Source organism: Vipera ursinii (assembly GCF_947247035.1).
Source record: "Vipera ursinii genome assembly, chromosome: 9".
Lineage (NCBI taxonomy): Eukaryota > Metazoa > Chordata > Lepidosauria > Squamata > Viperidae > Vipera > Vipera ursinii.
This window is the reverse complement of record NC_139523.1, coordinates 2,149,279-2,170,858: the sequence shown is the minus strand read 5'-3', so window position 1 is coordinate 2,170,858 and position 21,580 is coordinate 2,149,279. Positions and strand designations below refer to the sequence as shown.

Sequence of the window (21,580 nt, the reverse complement as noted above, 5' to 3'; positions counted from 1 at the left end):
GCGGGAGGCGGGGCCGGCGCCTTTCCCGCGAAGATGGCGGCGGGTGAGTGCGGGGGGGGGCAGAGGCGGCGGGGCGCGGCCGGGCCTCGAGCGCCTCTCACCAAGGGCGGGCGGCGGGGTAGCCGGGCTCTCGGCCGGGGGGGCTTCGTGGGGGCTCGCTGAGGGGGCTTAGCTCGGTGGGGGCGACTTTCCTGCGGCCCCCTTGCGGGAGGGGGAGGGCCCGGCCTGGGGGGGGTCCTGGGATGGGGCTGCGGCCGGAGGAGGGCATCGCGGACGGCGGGGGGGGCGCTTCAGGAGACGGGAGTCCGGAAGAGAAAGGGGGGGCGGGGGATTTTTCCGATTTGGGGCCCAACCGACCCCAGAGAAGGGAGGAGGCTGGAGGAGAAACGGGCTGGACTCGTGGACTTCAACTCCCCGAATTCCTCAGCCATCCACGCTGAGGGGAAAGGGAGAGGCTTCCAAGCTGAGCCATGCTGGCTCAGGAATTCTGGGAGTTGAAGTCCACCAGTCGTAAAAGAGCCAAGGGCTGGAACAAGGAGGCTTCTTGCTGCCCTTTTAAATCGGTTCTGTAGTCTACCCATCTGTGGGTAAAAACATTTAAATAGGGATTTATATGAACAAACTCAGAATAAATCCGTTTATTCGAACATTACTGTGCCTGCCTTTTAAATATCAAACAAAATGCATTTTTCCAGATTTCCCCCCCCCCCCAGAGCTTTAGGTTCTTCAAGAGATGTGGAGGCCATTGGTCTGGATCTCCCGTGACCAAAGAGATCAAGTTTTCCTTAAAGTGGAACTATCTTCACTCTCAGTATAAATTCACCTCACTTAGTTTTTTTAATAGATGCCTTTACTTTTAAAAGTTTATGTCTAGCATTTGTTCTGCCATAATTAGGAAAGTCATAAACATACTAACTAAAAAGATCAGTAAAACGTAAAATAGCCCACTGCTGAATGGACAGAAAGCAATATACAGATATTGGCAATGCTTTTTTTGTAAAAGAAAAAGGTGCCGGAACTCACACATGTCATACAACCCGCCTTGCCTACCCTACAAGGTTCCATCCAAAAAAGGTGCCGGAACTCCGTTCTGAGCGTTCTATGAGAAAAAAAGCCCTGGTATTGGTCTCTAAAGATTAAATAGGAATTCATTCAAAATTTCTAGTTTCTAATATCTTTGGCATATCCCCTGGATGCTCCTAGAAGATGGCGGCAGTATTTTTGAAAGTAGACTAGAAGCAAATGTCCAAGGTGTAGGCAGCATCCTGGGAAGCTATAAAGGGGGGGGGGGTCAGGGTCACCTGCTTTTTGGCATGCAGAGATGTTTTCATTAACTAGTCCACTGTGGGTGCCATTTCATTAGCTAACTTCCCAATGACAATTCACAATATCCTGACTTTCCAAATAGACACTGAAAGTGTAGTGTTAGAAGCATAACTTAACTGGCATAAGCACTTGTTTGTTTTACTGAATGTTGGTTTTGAAAATTTTTGGTGTAAATAAGTCACTGTGAAATAGAAATGCTGTATCTTCCCTTTGGCTGGGAAAATTAGGACTTTGTTGCTGAGAATACTTTTCCTATTATATGGATCGCATTATGGTTAGTCCTTGACTTACAATAGTTCATTTAGTGGCCGTCTGAAGTTACAACAGCTCTGTAAAAAGGGACTTAATGACATTTTTCACACTTACTATTGTTGCAGTATCCCCATGGTCACCTGATCAAAATTCAGATGTAGGGCAACTGACTTACGACGGTTGCAGTGTCATAGGGTCATGTGATCACCTTTTACAACCTTCTGACAAGCAAAATCAATGGGGAAGCTAGATTCATTAAACAACTGTGCTACAACAACAATCTTTATTATGGTCACAGACCAGTACCACAAACAAAAGCATTAAAAATACTAAAAGACAAAAATAAAAGTCAGACAGAATAATGTATTGGAGTTGGTGGTGGATTATCTGTGGGCAACTAAAGTTTGCCCAATTTTACATACAACATAGCAAAATTTGGTCACATTCAAAGAAACTACTTTGTACTGATCCAATAGCAGTAGTTCCCAGATATTTTATTAGGTGAAGTGTTATAAATTGAATCTGTGAGTCCTAATAAAAGATGCAGTATAGCAGGATATAAGCTATAGTTTCAATGGCGCCTTGTCCACAGGGACACAGTCTCGGCTCATACAGGGTTTTTTTTTGTATTGGCCCTCCAAAACTGCTGTGGGAAGTGCATTGCTAAGGTTAGTGCCCTTCGGATTTGGGGGATGGTTATTTGATATAAATATCTTGCTGCTTTTAAAAGGGAGTTTGACTGTTCAAATAAACATTCTTGGGAAGAGCAGCCCAATCTTGTTGAATTTCCAGATCTTGTACGTGCACTGTGCACACTCATACCCCATTATTAAAAGCACTTCCCTGGAGAGAAGCATGTTAATTTAACAACTGAAGTGATTCACTTAACAACTGTGGCAAGAGAGATCGTAAAATGGGGCAAAATTCACCTAATGTTGCTTACAACAGACATTTTGGGCTCAGTTGCGTTCATGAGGACTACCTGTAATTGAATATATCACAGATAATATAAAGATTAAGTCCAACTTTGTAACCATTTATAATGACTGTCTTTACATCAACATACTAAACATGGTTACTTTAATCCTGGATTCACACTGCATTAAGCCATAATGTAGCCATAATATCTGGGTTCATGTAACTTGGTTATTTGCAAAACTAAGATTAGACATGGTTAGCATACTGTACCAATACAGCCTTTAAAATATCCATATGGCATTACATTGTTACTAATACCAATAAATCATTTAAAAATATTTCCTCTGAAAAAGACTTAAATATACAATTCTAATTTTTAAGCTTTATTTATACCTTTGAATTAGTCTCGACTCCTAGTGACTGCCTGGACATGACTGTACAGTTTTCTTAACCAGATTTTTCATATATAGACTTTCATTAGCAGAATCTGACCTGCAATTGAAGCCCGAAGGAAATCATCTCCAGTCCCTGTAGCAAATTTGTTCAGGCTACCTATTAAAATGAACTCTGGGAAGTCTGCAGCTCAGGGATGTTAGCTTGTTACTCTAGTCACGCAACAAGCAGGTGGCTTGACTTAGTTTGCATGATGAAGCCTCCTTCTAAGTATGTGCAATCTCAGAAGAGGAGGAGGAAAGCCACGCTTGAACTTTCTCAAAAATGAGGTTGCAGGTAATTGGAGACCACTTTGATTGAAACAGGGCTTCAGTTACAAGGTTATCCTTCCTTAGTCTTTAACCTGGAGAGTGGAGGTGGGATTCTTAAAATATAGTGGTCAGAAAAGCAGCATTGGGCCAAGTCGCATTGTCTGCTTCTGTAGTATCTTAAAGTTGCTTTCTCTAATGCTTTAGGTTCTGGGAGCAAGAGGCATTTAGAAGAGGAGTGTGAAGAAGGGGGCGCAGCAGACATGAAGAGACAATGCTGTATGACCTGCAGGTGCTCATCCTCTCAGGCACATTCCCTCAGCAGTGGAAGAGCAGCTTCTCCAGGCTCTTTCCTGAGCAGCAGTGGATGCTTGGATAATGACTTGGATGACACCATCCTGGCTCGTTCTGATGAGGAAATGCCAGATTCTCCCACCGGACTCTCTCGTGAAGCTGAGGATGAGCTGATAGCAGAGGATCTGGAAAACCCCCCATGTTTTGTAGCAGTTGAAGTAAATAGCTGTGAGGATGTGAAGAGTGGTAGCCTTTTAGCTTATCCTGCATCTGCACAGCCTCTGAGGGCTCTGGATGAGGTTGAAAGCACAAAACCTCTTCCTCAGACCGCTTCTTCAGCCAGCTCAAGTGAGGGGGCTGTTTTCCCGAATGATTTGGAGAAATATTTGAATAAGAGCTCTCAAAATCAAGCAGAGTTTGGTGCAAATTACAGTGGTCTTAGGATTCCAGAAGCTGGTTCAGACCTAATAGCTTCTTTGAATCTGGAGAGAGGTCTGTCTGGAAAAGTAGATAATGAAGCAATAAAGACAGTGACAAGTGTTTTGCCATTAGGAAGCCAACTAGTGGCTGAACATGAATCATTTGGTGCGGTGGGTGGACAGTCCTCAGAGAGACAGACTTCCTTAAGTCACAAGCAGCTCAGAGGCAAGAACACAAGCAACCCACTGCCTGAAAAAGAATTAGATACTGTTGACTTGCATGCAGTGCCCACTCATGTCAATGGCCAAAGAAACGATTGTGTGGAAGTTCCTGATGTTAAAAAACCAAATAGGTTAGAATACCTCCCCCTTCCCCTTCTTCCAGTGATGTGCTGTTAGGCGTGCTTTCTCAAATCCCACAGAGTTTGGCATAATTTGTTTTTCCCTGCTTTGTACAAGTTATGGATTGAGTTGATTACACTTCAGAATCTGGAAATGCATTTGGGGGCCTTGTGTGTGAGACATAAGATGGGGCTGTCTTCTATCCCTTTGCCTTCCACTAGATGGTAGTGGGCACTAAAATTTTAACCATGGAAGAAAGATTCCATGTCCAGGTTGATGATTTGGAAGCAGTTAACATGTTTTGGTTTTTTTTTAAATTTCATTTTCCTTATTTTCCTCTCCCCTCTCCTACTCCCCAAAATCCCAGTTTTTCTTTTCCATGGATATAAGAATTTTTCCTGTTTGAAATATGACACAAGATTGTTTAACAGTTGAGTCTTCATCCTGCAGAGGCCTAAAAGCTTGTACTCAAAACCAATATCTATCTAAGCTATTCAAGATAACTTTCATATGTCAGATGCTAGGCAGTAGTAGCTACTCATAGCGCTGATTGTTATTTTTTACAAATTGTGGGTGGTATGAAAGCATGCCTTGTTGGCCATTGATGCTGCTGTAGATATCTGCTTAGATCAGAGACCAGGCTGTTCTCTGTCACCAGAAATGGAAGTGAATAGAAGGAGGTAGCTCCATCTCTTCTAGCTAGAAAGCAGGGCTTAGAACCTGGATCTGCACCTTTTGGCTTGCCTGAGCCGCATTGAGTGAAGAGTAATTCTCTTGAGCTGTGTATAAAATATATAGTTAATGTATATTAATCTCATAATGATGACAAAAGTTTACAATCTTGTGGAGGCATATTACTAGCTGTCCAGGGCCTCGTGGGCCAGGGGTCGAACATACCTGGCTTAGTGTGTCTTCCTGTGTCCTCTGAGAAGCCCCTCTCTTTACTCTTACATATTGTCTTCTAGAATATACAATGCTAATCTCCCCTGCCTGGACCTTGACGAGCTAGGCATTGGGCAATATCAACTGGCAACTGTTCAACAGACTGAAAGAATATTTATACATGCATTGAGATATGGTGATGATGAGGGAAAAGAGAGACAAATTGGCTCAGGCTGGTTGTGGGGCAAATTTATTTTTTTTAATTTAATTTTATTTTAATTCCATTCCATGATGCCAAAGTGGTACAACATTGGAGGAGGAGGAGAAGGTCACTTGTCCCAGCGGTTGGTAAGGTAATGCACAACACCAAAGCAGCCAATAGTCATCAGCAGCTCCAGGATGGAAGTTGGAGGACTCATCTGGAAGCATTGGCCTCCCAAGGTGTCAATGGGGGCAAGCCCACCATATCTGCTTTTGCTCCCAATGGGATGGTGACAGGAGAGTCTGAGGACGTTGGATGTGAAAGTATTTTGATATTTTTGGCAGTCTCAAGATACATATAAAGAAGATACAAACTGGTCTAATGATGCCCAATGGGCAGTTGAGAAACGGGATAGGTTTGGTGGGACCCTCATTAGGTACACAGGATGCAAACGTGCCAGCCCTTTTACTCCCTCCGGCATTATGTTTGTTCCAAAGTGAAGCCATACATGATCAGAGTGATGAAAGAGGACAACCTAGTTTGTTCATAAGGAGTTAGTAACTTCTTTCAGAAGTCCATCTAACAGATTTTGTTCCTCCCTATCTCTGCCTACTCACAGGCAGAAAGTGGCAAAAAACCAAAGAGGAGGCTACATCTTTCAGTTTGTCAACCCCTGAGCAGCGTGGAAGATTCCATTTTCTCTGTGAAATCAAGGTACAAACCACAACAGCCATTCTTCAAGGGCTCCAGTCCAAGGAGAAGATTAATTGCATAATGTCATTTTCTATCTGCACAGTATATATCGGAACCTGTTCAATATTGACCTTTTTTTAAAAAATAAAAAGATAAAACATGTTGATCTGGGCCATAACAATTCAGTAGACATTTGAAGAATCTCAATGGACAGTAGGGTTTTTTCCCCCCTGCACATTGCTCACTATGGATGTCGGAACCCAAATGCTGGATTTCCTTATCAATATGGTCGGGGGTTGAATAACTAGCTGTATCTAACATTGCCCCTTCATGGATTACTGCCTTGTTGTGGCGAAGGGGCTTGCGTAATTCAATGAAGCTATGAGCTATGCCGTGCAGGGCCACCCAAGACGGAAAGGTCATAGTTCTGACAAAACGTGATCCACTGGACAAGGAAATGGCAACCCACTCCAGTATCTTTGCCATGAAAACCCTATGGAGAGTACCAAAAGGCAAAACGATATGACGCTGGAAGATGAGCCCCTCAGGTCGGAAGGCGTCCAATATGCTACTGGGGAAGAGCAGAGGACTAGTACTAGTAGCGCCAGAAAGAATGAAGCGACTGGGCCAAAGCCGAAAGGACGCTCAGCTGTGGATGTGTCTGGTGGTGAAAGGAAAGTCCAATGCTGTAAAGATTTTTTCTCCATAGGAACCTGGAATGTAAGATCCATGAATCAAGGAAAGCTGGACGTGGTCAAACAAGAGATGACAAGACTGAATATCGACATCTTAGGTATCAGCGAACTAAAATGGACAGGAATGGGTGAATTTAATTCAGATGACCATCAGGTATACTACTGCGGGCAAGAATCCCTCAGAAGAAATGGAGTAGCCTTCATAGTCAATAAAAGAGTAGGAAAAGCAATACTGGGATACAATGCTCAAAATGACAGAATGATCTCAGTTCGAATCCAAGGCAAACCATTCAATATCACAGTAGTCCAAGTCTATGCCCCAACCACCGGTGCTGAAGAGGATGAAATTGGGCGGTTCTATGAAGCCCTACAACACCTTATAGAACTAACACCAAAAAATGATGTCTTTATCATCATGGGGGATTGGAATGCTAAAGTAGGAAGCCAAAAGATAACCGGAATAACAGGCAAGTTTGGCCTTGGAGTACAAAATGAAGCAGGGCACAGGCTGGTAGAATTTTGTCAAGAGAATACGATGGTCATAGCAAACACTCTTTTCCAACAACCCAAGAGACGGCTCTACACATGGACATCACCAGACGGTCAACACAGAAATCAGATTGACTATATGCTCTGCAGCCAAAGATGGAGAAGCTCTATACAGTCTGTAAAAACAAGACCAGGAGCTGACTGTGGCTCAGACCATGAGCTTCTTGCAAAGTTTAGGCTTAAACTGAAGAAAGTAGGGAAAAGCAGTAGGCCACTCAGGTATGAATTAAATCATATCCCTGTTGAATATACAGTAGAGGTGACAAATAGATTTAAGGAATTAGATCTGATAGACAGAGTGCCTGAAGAACTATGGACAGAGGTTTGCAACATTGTACAGCAGGTAGCAACCAAAACCATCCCAAAGAAAAAGAAATGCAAGAAAGCAAAATGGTTGTCTGAGGAAGCTTTGCAAATAGCTGAGGAAAGGAGGGAAGCGAAAAGCAAGGGAGAAAAAGAAAGATACGCCCAATTGAATGCAGAATTACAGAGAATAGCTAGAAGAGATAAGAATGCCTTCTTAAATGAACAGTGCAAAGAAATAGAAGAAAACAATAGAATAGGGAGGACCAGAGATCTTTTCAAGAAAATTGAAAAGATGAAGGGAACGTTTAATGCAAAAATGGGCATGATAAAGGACCAAAATGGCAGGGACCTAACAGAGGCAGAAGAGATTAAGAAGAGGTGGCAAAATTACACAGAAGAACTATACAAGAATGAGCTTAACGTCCCTGATAATCACAGTGAGGTGGTCACTGACCTCGAGCCAGACATCCTAGAATGTGAAGTGAAGTGGGCCTTAGAAAAACTGAGCAACAACAAAGCTAGTGGAGGTGACAGTATTCCAGCTGAGCTATTCAAAATCTTAAAAGACGATGCAGTAAAAGTGCTACACTCAATTTGCCAGCAAATTTGGAAAACTCAACAGTGGCCACAGGATTGGAAAAGATCAGTTTACATTCCAATTCCAAAGAAAGGCAGTACCATAGAATGTTCAAACTATCGCACCATTGCACTCATTTCTCATGCTAGTAAAGTTATGCTTAAAATCCTACAAGCTAGACTCCAGCAGTATGTGGATCGAGAACTACCAGAAGCACAGGCAGGATTTCGAAGAGGCAGAGGAACTGGAGATCACTAGGGATACTTGCAGGACCATCTGATGCCGGGAACAAATTCCCATCCAGTACGCTCACACAGAGAAGGCCTCCTCAGGGTACCGTCAGCTAGGCAATGTCGGCTGGCGACCCCCAGGGGGAGGGCCTTCTCTGTGGGAGCGCCAGCCCTATGGAATCAGCTCCCCCCTGAGCTTCGGATGGCCCAAAACCTCCAATCCTTTCGCCGCGGCCTCAAAACACTCCTGTTCCACCAGGCTGACCTGGACTGACAGGCATTTTAATTAATTATATTTAGAATTTTTAATTTATTTTTTAATCTTTAATTTTAATTTATTGCACAGATGATTTCAATTTTATTTTTATCTTGATTTCTGTACTTATTATATGTTTTGTTGTTAGCCGCCCTGAGTCCTTCGGTAGATAGGGCGGGATATAAATCCCATCAATAAATAAATAAATAAATAAATAAATAAATTGCTAACATATGCTGGATCATGGAGAAAGCTAGAGAGTTCCAGAAAAACATCTACTTCTGCTTCATTGACTAAAGCCTTTGATTGTGTGGATCATAACAAACTGTGGCAAGTTCTTAAAGAGATGGGAGTACCAGACCATCTTATTTGTCTCTTGAAAAACCTATATGTGGGCCAAGAAGCAACAGTGAGAACTGGACATGGAACCACTGATTGGTTCAAAATTGGGAAAGGAGTCCGGCAAGGCTGTATACTGTCACCCTGCCTATTTTAACTTATATGCAGAGCACATCATGAGAAAGGCAGGGCTAGATGAATCAAAAGTTGGAATTAAAATTGCCGGAAGAAATATCAACAACCCAAGATATGCAGATGATACCACTCTAATGGCAGAAAGTGAAGAGGAACTAAAGAGCCTCTTGTTGCGGGTGAAGAAGGAGAGTGCAAAACTTGGGTTGAAACTTAACATTAACAATTAACAATTCCTGGCAAATGGGGAAGAAATGGAAGTAGTGACAGATTTTATTTTCCTGGGCTCCAAGATCACTGCAGATAGGGACTGTAGCCAAGAAATTAAAAGATGCTTGCTCCTCAGGACGAAAGCCATGGCAAATCTAGACAGCACACTAAAAAGCAGAGACATCACTCTGTCAACAAAAGTGCGTATAGTCAAGGCTATGGTCTTCCCAGTTACAATGTATGGCAGTGAAAGTTGGACCATAAAAAAGGCTGAGCGTCAAAGAATTGAGGCCTTTGAACTGTGGTGATGGAGAAGACTCCTGCGAATCCCTTGGACTGCAAGGCGATCAAACCGGTCAGTCCTAGAGGAGATCAACCCTGACTGCTCTTTAGAAGGCCAGATCCTGAAGCTAAAACTCAAATACTTTAGCCACATAATGAGAAGGAAGGACTCACTGGAGAAGAGCCTAATGCTGGGAAAGATTGAGGGCAATAGAAGAAGGGGACGAGAATGAGGTGGCTGGATGGAGTCACTGAAGCAGTAGGTGTGAGCTTAAATGGACTCCAGAAGATGGTAGAGGACAGGAAGGCTTGGAGGAATGTTGTCCATAGGGTCGTGATGGGTCGGGCACGACTTCACAGCTAACAACAACAACATCTAACATTGATGCGGTGGTGGCAATCCTAACTTTCAGAATCCATTCTGAATGGAGAAGCACTCACAAATCCCAGTGAACAAAGGGCAGCCCATTGGTGGCATGATGCAGCCCAGGCTTCAGGCATTGCAGATGGATGCCAAGCGAAAGTCGGTCTTGGGGAAGAAGCTATTCAGAGAAGTGATCAGATAAGAAAAGTCCTTGCCCACAGCTCCGGATATTTTGGACCGATCTGGAATGGGGCATGTGAAGACCAGGAGAAGAGCTAAGGAGATGGATGGTGATGGCAAAGTAAAGCAGGGAGGGGGGGAAGGTGCTGGGAAAGATGCTGGCAATTGGGCCTTGCTGTGATATTGGCTGTGACTGAGGTGAGGGAAGGCAGGGGTGGAGAGACTGCTAGGCAAGCTGCTGAGATATGTGGCGTTGGTGACTGTGGAATGAAAAGACCCTTGCCCTGTCTGAACATTGTTTTCTCTGAAATCCAGGACAATCAAAGTGTTTCAGGTCCTATTTCTGATGAAACATGGCTGACTGTGGTTCAGCAGAATTTTTGTAACACAAGTGCTTGGCTCCTATTTTGGAATAAAGGGTTTTCCCCATTTGGGCACACCCTGGGCAGGATCTTAGGCAGCTTTTGGATAGGAAATGGACAAGAAAGTGTCTGCTGCGCTTAGTGTCCTGGCAGTCGGTGTCCCCATCCAGCAGAGATTCAGTGGGAACCGTGCTCAGCAGGATCCCCTCATCTCCCAGGTGAACATGTACCTGGAGAAATTCTGGCCTGCCTGAAATGGAGATTAGAAAGAATTCCCAGGGAGAATATGCACCAGAATTTTATTAGAATGAGTTAGAACTTACAGCAAAACAATAATAATAGTAATAATAATTCTGTTGTCTCCCACCTCCAAGAGAATTTCAGGGTGAAGAGAAACACTGAAGCATTTACAGTACAAGGACGTGATGAGATGTGTAGACCCAGAAAAGGTGTGACTTTTTCCTTCTCTTTTTCATTGTGCCAAAGGAAAACCGAGATTAGAGAGCAGTGATTCATTGGGCTTTTAATACTTTATGATGGAAACATTAACATTAGTGGTGGAAAGCAATTCCAGGCAGCTCTATCTTCCTATCTCCACTATCCATAGGAGCTTTTCAAGTTGGCACAGGAACAATCGGTTCAGACATGGCATCATTATCCAGGTCATCCATTTCAATGTGAAAACAGCTCTTCCAGGCCATCTAAGATCAACCTAAGGTCCACTTAGACAATCCACTCAGCAGAAGGTCTTTGAGAAAACAAGCTCAGCTTAAGTTTCTGGGAATTGCACATAGCAGGAGTTCACTGGCTGTGAAAAGAGATAACATCTCCGAGGTGGGAGTTGTCAGAAGGAGATGTTTCAAAGAGATGCTGCCCTAAATGGCTTTCTATAAATCTGCTTAGGAGCATGTACAATTTTTACAATTGTGTGAATTACCTGACTAGAATTAAATAAGCATTTCTGAAATCTGCACGGTTCTTAATTTCTTGAATTTGCTAGCTATGTGGTCTTGACAGTTTCAAGCCTCAAGAAACAACCATGTGAACCTGGCCAGGACCATGTTGGTATCATCCAAGTGGATTCTACACCTTTGTCACCATTGGACAGATAATGATTTTTGTTTCCTAAGTGAAGGACTTTGTCCTTCTCCCTGGTCATAATGTTACTTTCAGCCAATTTTTCCAACCATCAAAATAGTTTTAAATTTTATTTCCAGCTTAGTTTTAATTGTCTCACCAAATTTTGTCATCTGCAGATTTGATGAAAAAGGATAGAAGAGTTGAAATACTTATTTTGGTGCTCCAAAAATGAGACTAGTGCAGTTTTTTAAGCCAGCTATGTATCCAAATGTCATGCATTGGACCAATGTGGTAGATTATGGCCTTATTTCTTCCACATGCCAGTACAACATCATTCCCCGGAGGCACTATCCATGGCAGAAGGGAAGACGTGCCTGAAGGCAGAGGGTGCTAAGAATCACCGGATTAAATCAGGCTGCCTTTGGACTTTAGACATAGGAGCAGTCAAATTTGAACAACGAAAACAAATGTTCGATTAGAAGAACTGCTGATTGAACTCAGCAATATCCATTGGGATATCATTGGATAATGTGAAACACAAAAAGGCACTAGAGATACCAATGATGGACGACATGGTGAAGTTGGTTTTCTCATTAACCCAAAGCTGAAAGACTCAGTAGTAAAATTTGAAAGTATATCAGACAATGCATCATTCAATTGAACAAACAATATGAGCTTCAAATCATCCAGGCTTGCACATGAACCATACGTTATAATGATGTTGAAGTCAAAAGAGTTTAATAATGATGTGCCCCACTTTCAGGATTAAAATGCTGATACAAAATACTAATTGTTGACTTTAATGCAAGAATAGGAAGAACAATACATAGAGAAAAAGCGCCTGGCCCATATGGTGGACTAGGTAATAGAGGCGACAGACTAGATTTTGCTGAAGGACAGGAACCTTATAAACTCATTTTACAAGAAAAAAAGCTAGCAGAAAATGCACATGGAAGAGTCCATCTGGCTACATAAGCAAAATTGACTACGTCATGTCAAGTAATAAAACCATATTCTGCAATTGTACTATCATCAATCGCTTTAATGTTGGAAGTGACCACAGAATGGTACAAGCTAAAGTGAAGATAGATGTTGAAAAGAGTGCATGAAAATGATAAAGACGTCACGAAAAACAAACATGATAGGCTGTTAGAGGAAAAGAGTGATTTTGAGATTAATCTATCAAATTGCTTTGTTCTTTTGCAAGATTTGGAAGAGATGAACGTTATGTACCTAAATGAACAAATAGTCAAAAACATCCTTGAATCGGCTATATCTATAGCATTGCCAGGAAATGAGGTGTACAATAAGGCGATACAATATCACCTATCCTTTTCTCAGCCTGCCTTGAAGAACTATTTCACAAACTAGACTGAACAAAATATGGAATAAAAATCAATGGTGCCTATTGCAGGTGATCACTTAAGATTTGCAGATGATGTTGTTCTCTTCTCACAAGACACAGAAAACCTACAAAGACACATACAAGAGCTACACAAAGCAGGAGAACCATTTCGCTTAAAAATAAACTTGAAAAAGAGCCAAGTTATGTTTAATAAATTTGCCAAAGAAAAAAATATTTGCAGACGAATTAGACATAGTAGACCAGTACATATACCTTGGCCAACGGATCTCAACGGAAGGTGATACAGTAAAGGAAATTGAACGGTGCATTAAATGTGGTTGGCAGGCATTTGGCTAGCTAAGCGTAATTTTCAAGACCAACCTCCTCCTATGCCTGAAGACAAAAGTTTTCGATCAGTGTGTGCTACCTGCTCCAACATACGCCGGTGAAACATGGACACTAACCTCACAATTGATACAAAAGCTACGAGTGGCGCAAAGAGCCATGGAAAGAGGAATGCTCGGCATCACAAAACAAGATAGACACACATGGATTAGAAAACAAACGAAAGTATAAGATGCCACCAAGGGAGAAAAAGAATTGAAATGGAAATGGGCTGCTCACATAGCAAGAAGAACCAGGAAGGGCAGGTGGGGCAAGGAAGACATAGAATGGATCCCACTTGATAAAAAGTGTCCGCAAAAGAGACCTAAAACAAGATGGATTGACAACGTCAGCAAGTATTGCGGGGCCCAACTGGCAAAAGAAAGCTCAGGATTGTCTTGGTTGGAAACATGCAGAAGAGGCCTTCGTCCTGCAGTGGATAGAGAATGGCTAAAATGATGATGGTGAATGAAATGGCATGCCATGTTATCTATTTTTAATTAACTGAATAATTGGAATCTCATGATGTACTTTTATCATTTATATCTTGCTGAAGTCAGGATAAATTCAGCATTCTACAAACAAGGCAATTATCCATTCAAAAGATGAATTAAGAATAGTTTGACAAGATTTGTTCTTGAAAATCCATGTTGACTTCTAGTAATTAACAAAGCATTTGGCGAGACAAATATAGGAAGTCCTCAACTTATAACCACAATTGGGACTGGAATCACAGTTGTTTAGCAAAGCAGTTGTTAAGGAAGACACCCACGAGACCACTTTTCTCAATGACTACAAACCTGGTTCTCCCAGTTACGGTTCTTAAGTAAACATACTGGTTGTTAAGTGGATGGAGCTGAAACGAGGTGCCTGCCAAAGAAAGGCAGGAGGTTCCCCTCCATGCCCGGAAGGGAACTCCTGGGCTGGGCTGGAGAGAGAAAGCTCTGATCCCAAAGATTCCAGCCTTGTTTTGGCAGCTTCACGTATTCCTGCCCGCCCCCCTCCCACGCATGAGGTGGAAAGGAAATCTTTTGGCAGCCGGCAGTAGCCTGCCACCTTCCCTGTTGGTTCCCCCCATTGACTTTTTGGGGAAGCTGGCACAGAAGATTGTGATCATATGACCTCAGGGTCCTTGGCAACCGATCTTAACTACGAACAGGTTGCCAAGCATCGAGATCTTGATTTTGTGATTGGGGGGTGGGTGGGGGTGGAAACGACTTGCACAGTATTTTACAGCATCTAGAATTGCTTCACAGAGTGCAGAGCAGCCTTTCAAAACCATCATAACTTAACATGACCGGCCATTAGTTGAGGACCACCTGTAATGGTTACCAACATCTGACTGGCTTGGCATCCAATATCTATTGCACCATCTATGCCTTTCCATCTAATGCAGAGGTCACCAACCTTTTCTTGGTTGGCGGACCGGAGGGAAAGAGAGGGGGAAGCATTTTATGTGCAGGGCCACAAGCATGCACATGATGCAAACGAGGCGGGGTTAGCACTTGTGTGATACTAGCCCTGCCCCGTTCTTGTGCACAGTGCCCTGTTTCTGCGCCCCGAGGCACGGTGTTGGCCCATTTTCATGCACTGGGGCGCGGCAGCATCCCATTTTCATGCCCTGAGGCGTGGCGGCCCATTTTCATGCAGTGCGGCGTCCCGTTTGTGCAACCCACAGTGTGGGGGTGTCCCATTTTCGTATGGCAGCCCGTTTTTGTGTGGTGCTAGCACAAGTGGGGTGGCGCGCACACGTCCGCACACTGGCCAGCCTATCCCATAGCCTAGTGGCCAGCAGTCCACGGCCCACTACCGGGCCGTGGCCCACAGGTTGGAGACCTCTGTTTTAATGCACATAGATTTGGTAGGTATATAAGTTTCACGGGAAAGCCGGATATAGCAAGAGCACTTACAGCCCTCTAAGTGGTTTACAGTCAGCATATGTCTTTATCATGGCGCCACTTTATCCTATGGAACAAGCTCCAGTAGAAGCTTGGATGGCTGTGTCACCACTGAATTTCAGAATTCTTAAAAACAGTCAACAGAGAAAGGGACTTATTATTTTGTAAAAAATATGGTGTACTTAGACCGTTTCAAATATTTTTTATTTTTTATTACTGTTACTTCATTTTCATTTTTTTGTACAACATCCTGTGTCCTTTTGGAATTTGGCAGCATTTTTTAAAAAACTATTTCAGTCAATATCTGGGAATGCCGTTCATATGATCCTGGAGTTTTAAATTCAAGTAAAGATACATTTCCCTGGCCATGTTTCTGCCAAGCCTAAGCTTTAATCCTGATGCTTCACAATTTCATGGTGGAACACAGAATTGTTGTTGGAGAAGCCTGAACAAAGCATTGCTGCAGCTTTTCTTTATTACCTATTGACATTTTCCTTTTTTCATTGAGCAGGTGATATACTGGTATTTTTCCTTTCCCCATTTTATAGTTTGTTGACAAGTTACACTGGGAACAAATGTTAAAATTGAATTCTTGACTGAAAATGGATTAGACATTCACCCCATTGTCTTATTTAGAAAGATGTTTAATGCAGTGTCTTGTGAGGCAATTCATTTATAAATACGTATTTTAAAAATTTGAAAGTAAACCCTTTTTACTTTTGGTTATCTGAAAGTAGCAGGAACAACCTTGTGCAATTATGTCTTGCTTTAGTTTTCAAAACTTTGCTAGTAATTCGATCTTTCCTAGAAGATCATTTGTGGTACAATTTGCAAGTTGTTATTTTGTCCCCTCCTCTTCTAGTCTCGTAAAGCCTAAACGGATATTAATTCAAGAAGCAGATCTTGAGTCAAGAAAAGCGAGATACGTCAATGCTGTACTTAGCCACGCTAGCTCTGTCCCCTCGCTCATCGGTAAGTGTGAAGGTAAAAGGGGAGTTGTGGGTGGCAGGAACATCACTAAGGCCAAAGTGGAGGCTGGGACATTCCAGGGTTCTCGGCTACCCTTTCCGCTGGGAGGAATGGGATTTGTTCCAGAAAAGACTTCCTTCCTTGCTTCCATTTTATGCAGGCTAGAGATGCAGGTCAGGGGACATGGAGGTTTTTGTGGCAATTTTTGTCTAATAGAGTTCTAGAAAGAACTTTATAAATGAATTAACTTGCAACATACATTGAAATGTAAACTGAGCAACAGGCTGGATTCATGCAATACACCAAGCTTTATTCTAACCAAGTTTCAGCATGTTGTATGAGAACACACTCATTTAGTCTTTAGTTGATTGGTTAACCGTGTTGGACAAAGTTGGCCATGATTGCCTTGTCATCCAAAGAGGAGCTTCATTACAAAATCTATAGGTAAAGCTTACTTCAGGCTGACAGCACACAAAACTTCCACATGATTGTTTGCAATTATGGTACACCATAGTTTACAAACCTAGTGTAATCATTTATTTTACTTTTATAGTTTTACTTTTATAATTTTATAATTATTACTTCAATCTCAAAATGGTGTACTAAATTTGTGGAACAGGCACGGAGTTTATCCAGGGTCATAAGGTTGAATAAGCATTGGAAGTTTGGCCTCCCTACCATAAAATTCTAGCTATGGGCCTGCAGGGGGGCTTTGTGGGGCCAGTTGTTGCCCCTCTTTGGTTGAACATATGGTCTGTCCTGCACCAACATTTTTGTTACAATATAGGCCAGGTTGGGATAGCGGCTTAAAGACGGGGGCGGAATAAAGGGTGTGACTCATTTGTCAGGCTATTTGGGATTGCAATTTGGTTTTCCCCTGGAGTTTTTAACAGAAGGAGCTGAGTTCATGGTTGTGGTCCTTTCAGGAAGATAATATAGTATTTTTAATACTAGTTTGCAATTTTTCACACATGTAGTACCAACAGATGGATCACTTCTGGAATATTTACCATGTATATATTGAGAAAACTAGTGTAAGTGAAAGAAAACGCCGTTTAGGCTTTACTAGACTGTAAAGCACTGTGAAGCAGGATATAAGTCTAAACGCTATTGATACTACTATGAGCAACTATGACATGGAAGCATTATAGTGCTCTGACTCTTCCATATTAAACAGAATCGTTCCAAGACCTGACAAAGGCCAGCAGGACAGGGGCCATTTCCATCAGGGTGAGTGGGAGGAGTGCTCTTCCATTGGGCGAGCAAGAGTGACTTGTCCACAATGCCAGGTGTATCTTTAAGGGGGGGAGGTATCAGCCTCGTGATATTTTTGTCGCTGTTTTCTGCATGATTTGGACTTTGTTTAATTACACTTTAGCTTTCCATTTTTCCTACTGAGAACTTTCACACAAGTGAACATTTATTTACATCTGTTTATACTGTTAGGTTCTCTTTTCAACACTTAGTTTCATTTTGAAAGAGAGAATCAAGTGTTATTACATCAGCTGGATTAATATATATACTTGGACAAAACATAGTTGGCTAGTTTCTGCTTCAGTCTGTTGTATCAAACTATCCTTAAAAACCTGGCAGAACAAACATCTCATGGGTTTTTGTTCCTGTTTCACTTAGATAAGCCAGCATCCCAATCAAGCGGAACAGGAGAGGAGGGGGTCAGATAGCAACCCAGCTTCGCTGTGTGCAAGCTTAGCATAACCTGATGAAGTGATGTAGTACAAATAAACGCTGGCTAGCAGTGGCATTTAGCAAATCCATTATAAGGCAGCCCGGAACAGGAGCAACTTAACTGACTAAAGCTTGATGACAAATAGGGATCTATCCCAGCCATTAGCCTGCCCAGGTGATGCTAACGGTAGCTTCTTAATGATAGGTAAAATTTCCAGCGCATTTTTTTAAAGTTCTCAATAAAATCCACCTTTTTCTGTTTCTCACCCCCCCTCCTCTTTCTGAATAACAATTTTATTGCTAAGTTTAAATATGATTGAAAGGAAAGGAATGCTGTAAGACCTGCAGGTTAGGCTTCCATTTTCTTACAGAGCAGAATGAATAATTGAGCAGAGAATTAAGACAACACAGGCTGTGTTGTCCAGATATATTGGTGTTGAGCTACAGGTCCTGTAGTTCCCAGCCAACATAGTCAGTACTTATTCTAGTGAACAGAAAAATGGATTGCTTCCTCATTTCCCTCTTACTACTGATTAGTAAAGGTTTTTCAAAAACAGCTGCTACAGCCTATTAGCAATAGCGCTAACAATAGCACTTAGACTTACAGTATGTACCACTTCATAGCACTTTATAGCCCTCTCTAAGCAGTTTACAGAGTCAGCAATTTCCCCCAACAATCTGAGTCCTCATTTTACCGACCTCGGCAGGATGGAAGGCTGAGTCAACCTTGAGCCAGTCGGGACTGAACTCCTGGCAGTGAGCAGCGAGTTAGCCTGCACTGCTGCATTCCATCCACCACTGCGCCAACATAGCTCTACAGTTGTCTGAGATGTTGATTTGAGATTCTTTTTCTGTCTACGACTAGAGGATTTGACCTTTTCGTAAAGTATCCTGTTAGGCTAATTGTTTTGGTCTAACTAGTTGGTGAAGAATGGTAACTTAGAAAATGTTGGACTGGTTAAGCTTAAATAGAGTTGGACTGCAGGTTGGAGGACAAACTGGAAAAAAATGATTTTAAGAATCTCTCCTTTATCATATTTTTAATCAAGCAGCACTTTGAATTTTCTTGGTCCTGAGCAAATGCAATCCCCCAAACCGCTGACTCTTCTTTTAGTGTATGCTATTATTCAACTTAAAGTAAGGGTTGTCTCTTCCTTTCTTTGGTTAGCGAAAAATAGATTCCAAAGTGTTAGTAGCAAAATCTCCCTCCTAACTGTCATGTCTTGATTCATCTTCTGCTCTACTGAATTTCAGACCCAGTCCATGAGTTGCACACCCTGGTTAATACAGTCGCGTCGGAATCCGGTTATGACCACCCAACAGACTTGACCGTAAGGTACGGTACCTCTGAGAGGACAGGCAGAGCTCAGTGGCAAGTTTTTCCTGGGAAGCAGCTTTGCTGATCTTGTAGCATGTAAAAATAGGTATAATTATTTCAACTTTGAGGAACTAGAATTTACTATCTATCAGGCTGGCAAAATATCCTTACTTACATGTACTGATATTTGGGTGATAAAGATCACACTGTAGTTGAACAACAGTGAGATTTATGGATGCATATGAATTAAAGATACAAATTTCGAGCATTTTTTGAGCATTTATTTCCCTGAGGTGAACAATAATTGAATAAAAGAGAAATTTGGGATAAAATTGTACAACTGAAAAGAAAAGAGTATTTTTATAATGTAAAAGATCATTATAAAAGTCATTATTTTAAAAAGATAATGTCTTGAAGCATCTATTTCACTCTAAGCATTGTCTTTTTATCTGAAAAAAATCTGGTGGAGTGGAACATTTCCTTGACATGCTAGCTAAACATCTTTAGAAACGGAAGGAAGCAAGGAATCTGACTTGCCTGCCCATTACGGTTGTAAGGCATGACAGTTGTAAAGCAGGTTGCCCACACGACTGACCTGATTTTACGACCTTTTTGCGGTGATTGTTAAGTAAATGTGGCAATCATTAAGCGAATTCATTGTTTGCTTTGTGGTGTTTTTGCCGAAAATCAGAAGCAAAGACTGATTTTCAGCCCAAACTTTGTAAATTGCAGCCACATGCAGACGGCCCTAAAACATGGGCTTATTGCCAAGTGCCCAGGTTGTAAATGCCTTTTGGGGAGGATCTGTTGTAACTTTGTACAGTCACTAAGTGACCGGTCATAAGTCGAGCACCAGTTCCGTCACTCATGAAAGATTCAAAATGCAAAGGAATTAAAAGCTCCCCTTTCCCCCAAATCCTAGCTTTGGTTTTCTGATAGTGCTTTGAATTCTGATCAACGTGGCCGTGTTGATTTTGTTAAAAGTTAATCTGACACTTTTCTAATAAAAAATAATGCCATTTTCTTGAGGAATGTTCCTCTGTTGGTTTGACAATGGCTGTGGGCACGGAGGCTGCAGTTTTTGAAAGGGGACTGGATAAAGTCAAGGAAGAGAAGGCCTAAAAGTGAAGGGAAGGCAGGCTAGGAAAGGGGTCCGGCCTGTGCTTTGCTTGCTCTGTTTCTGGTGTCCCAGGCTGAAAAGTGGGGGCGGGGCTCCCGGGATTTGTGTCTGGAAAGCTGCCCCAAGGAAAAGGGAGAGGAAGGAGACTTCACGGTTGGGGTTGCTGCTGACGTTTTTTCTTTCTTTCTTCCTTTTTTTTTTTGGTAAAATGCCCTCCCTCCCTAGGAACTACAGCAAACGGAGTCACAGCAAAACTCAGAGATTCAGTCTCAGCCAGTGGGTGGAGCACAGCAGGCGCAACTTCGGCCGCTTTGATGGCGTTCCTGATCGCTTTGAGCGCAGCCCGACCCTGAGCTAGGGGACCCTTTTTTTATTCAGAGTTGTTCTTTACACGTTTAGGTACCAGCAGTTCGATTTGTGTGTGTTACTACTAACATGAAGGCCAGTTTAATGTATTTGTTTTTATTACAAATACTTGTTCATTTTTTTGTCTTAAACATTTTTCACGGCTGAATATTTTACAAATGTTGTATTTTTACTATTCTGTTTGATATTGCACCTTGAATATGTTATAAATGTTTATTTTAAAATTCTGGGACCTATTATCCTTTTTCCCCTTCTATGCTTACTGCTTGACTATGCCCAGATTAATTGTTTACCTTCTCCGTTTTTAAAATTTGATGGAAATTCTAGGCGCTCTGACTTTGTTACACTTCGACAATGAAGAACGATGATATCAAACATCTCATGTTCCTTCAGATACAGAACTTTTTAATGGAGTCCATTCACACATTCAACTGCTACGGTTGAGGCTACAAGTAAATGAAGGAAGTAGCATTGGATTAATTGGAAAATTATTCACCCCTTCTTGAAATGCTCATATGTAGGGGATCATCCGGCATCATAGGCTTTAGTGGACTGCTTAAAATGTAGAAGCTTTTTCTTAGGTCATCATCCCTCTAATAACAAAAGGCAGCTATTGCAAGTGATGCGAAAATGCCCTGAATTAAAGTAATTAATTAAAAGCCAGTATATATTTAGGGCGTGAATGCCTAAGAAAACAGGCATTTCTTGTTTTTCTGTCCTCCAGCCATCTGTGCAACTGAAGTCAAACCCCGCCCTTTCTTAAACCCTTGTGCTCTTACAGGAAGCATTAGTGAAGGATAGAAATAACAGAAGTCCCACTTATCTGTTCTTCAGTTTAATATAGTTGAGAAAAAAATAAGCACAGAGGCTTCAAAAAAGCAACTCTTTGCGAAATGCTCTGGT

At 42.1% G+C, this 21,580-nt stretch overlaps 1 protein-coding gene across 2 annotated transcripts; it reads left to right on the top strand.

Moving 5' to 3' along the window:
- Positions 1 to 18: 18 nt before the first annotated feature.
- Positions 19 to 20,904, top strand: S100PBP (S100P binding protein). Of its 2 annotated transcripts, XM_083369291.1 has the most exons (6): positions 3,119 to 3,225; positions 3,405 to 4,264; positions 5,956 to 6,050; positions 16,081 to 16,190; positions 19,128 to 19,209; positions 20,537 to 20,904. In XM_083369291.1, exons 1-6 carry the CDS (start codon positions 3,162 to 3,164, stop codon positions 20,667 to 20,669), a joined length of 1,344 nt encoding a protein of 447 aa, XP_083225417.1. In that variant the 5' UTR covers positions 3,119 to 3,161; the 3' UTR covers positions 20,670 to 20,904. The 2 variants fall into 2 exon arrangements, with proteins under 2 accessions (XP_083225416.1, XP_083225417.1); XM_083369290.1 differs by lacking the exons at positions 3,119 to 3,225; positions 5,956 to 6,050 and adding an exon at positions 19 to 43 and having other exon boundaries at positions 3,405 to 3,489.
- Positions 20,905 to 21,580: the final 676 nt, after the last annotated feature.

Bases quoted from the DNA above. Each gene is read 5' to 3' on its own strand.
- S100PBP (XM_083369291.1), top strand. From the start codon at position 3,162: ATGTGCAATCTCAGAAGAGGAGGAGGAAAGCCACGCTTGAACTTTCTC. The intron at 3,226-3,404 runs GTAATTGGAGAC...CTAATGCTTTAG, and splicing joins TCTCAAAAATGAGGTTGCAG to GTTCTGGGAGCAAGAGGCAT. The intron at 16,191-19,127 runs GTAAGTGTGAAG...ACTGAATTTCAG, and splicing joins CTCTGTCCCCTCGCTCATCG to ACCCAGTCCATGAGTTGCAC.